General features: G+C 39.9%; 1 protein-coding gene across 1 annotated transcript in view; it reads right to left on the bottom strand.

The window, feature by feature from the left end:
* Positions 1 to 1,823, bottom strand: part of LOC118426866 (peripheral plasma membrane protein CASK-like) — a gene marked incomplete at its 3' end in the record, with an annotated part of 193,626 nt that overhangs the window by 135,018 nt on the left and 56,785 nt on the right. Inside the window, 1 exon segment of the mRNA XM_035836431.1 lies at positions 553 to 658. Coding sequence (XP_035692324.1) covers positions 553 to 658 — 106 coding nt within the window.

The following is a 1,823-nucleotide window of genomic DNA, read 5'->3' as shown; positions in this document are numbered from 1 at the left end:
GAACAGCATTCACACCAAGAAACAGTCACAGTCCTCGGTGCTGAACAGCATTCACACTACGAAACAGTCTCAGTCCTTGGTGCTGAACAGCATTCACACCAAGAAACAGTCTCAGTCCTTGGTGCTGAACAGCATTCACACCAAGAAACAGTATCAGTCCTTGGTGCTGAACAGCATTCACATCGAGGAACAGTCTCAGTCCTCGGTGCTGAACAGTACTCCGTCTATCACTGACTGCTGACAATGAAGGAAGTTTTCCCGTCTTCATACAGTATTCTTTAACTGTATTCATTCAATCTTTCCGCATCAAAACTTTGGGTCTAGTTTTTAAATGTCTAGTTTAAAAAGTAAAAGACTCTGGGTGTAGTATTTAGAGTGAATAACTAGATTTTTAGAGTGAAAAACCCTAGCTCTAGAGTATTTTGAGAATAAAAAAACTGAGGGTCTTGTTTTTTTGGTTCCTGCATTTCTCCTACGGTGCCTCTCACTAACAGTTACACATGGACTGTACAGTTTGTTCACATCATACACGTATGAGAGTTGAGTACTCACAACTCGAACACCATGTAGAGCATGCCATCTGAGCTGTATGTCTCCAATAGCTCCACGATGTGGGGGTGTTTCAGCATGTGGCAGATGCTGGCTTCCCTCTTCAAGTCTGGAAAACACAAGAGTACCTCCCATAAGCATTCTGGTAACACTATGTGGTTGCACATTCATTTTTGAATGTTTCTTCTCTCTTCTTCTGTCAAGACACAATCAGAGCTATAATTACTGCCGTTGACATGATCATCATCTTTGCTGTCACAGCAAATATGAACAAAATATTAGCTGTTATTGAAAATTTGAAGGAATTGTTAGCTGTTGCAGCAAATGTAAAGTGGCATTTTTTAAGCGACACCTCAGGGCCTAGCCTATTGTGTAGGAGTAGCTTGACAAAAGGCAAGTTACTGGAGGGAAACATCTTGCATTTTCTTGAAAATGTTACCTTTCTGGTCTATCCTTTTAAATTGGACTTACTTTTGGCATAACCAACTTTTTTCTAAGACCAAGAAATTGTGCTAGGTGTCTTGATTTAAGTGTTCCTTGGCTTTAACAGACATGTCTTCTATCAGGTGTTACAAGAAATCTCCCTTCTTCACACTAATGGTCCGTCCTAGAGGAGAGAGGCTTAGTCAGGCCACAAGTATCTGGGTTACGGTAAGTACTGAGCTGGGTGGGCAAGAATACCATAACTTTGTTTAGGTTAGCGGCACTTATATTTTGCGGTACAATGAAATGTCAGCGGCATCTTTGAATTTGTAAATAAAGAATAGTTTCATGGTGGATGTCATGAATTCATTCATTCATATGTTTGTGGTCCTACAAAGTGACCACTAAAATTGTGAAGTTGAAACTACTGCAAATATTTCAAGACCTACAGTAGCTCCTTTATTAGGTCATCTCCCATTAGGGCAGTGACTCTCACCAGTCAAAAACTACAATTTGTTTTCACTCTCCTTGGGAACACTTTGTATCCTATAATATACTGTAGGAAATGGTAACGAGCGAGAGTTGGATCCAAGCACAGATTCATCATACCAGATATGACAGCAGCTGCCATCTGGGGCTGATAGAAAAAGCAATGGTGTTCTACGTCTTTGTCAAATGATGATTCCATCATACCTGTACCATTAGCAAAGCTTCAAGTAGAGACTGTAATACCTTATTCCATCCATTGACTTGTCATGAGTAATGAAGTAAAGCAGTAAAAATACTCAATTAATGTGAATAATACTTTTTTACGTAGCTAGTAGTAGTACAAGTCAGGTTCACCAAAGGTC

Source organism: Branchiostoma floridae, chromosome 12 (assembly GCF_000003815.2).
Source record: "Branchiostoma floridae strain S238N-H82 chromosome 12, Bfl_VNyyK, whole genome shotgun sequence".
NCBI lineage: Eukaryota > Metazoa > Chordata > Leptocardii > Amphioxiformes > Branchiostomatidae > Branchiostoma > Branchiostoma floridae.
This window is presented reverse-complemented; position numbering and strand designations above follow the sequence as displayed.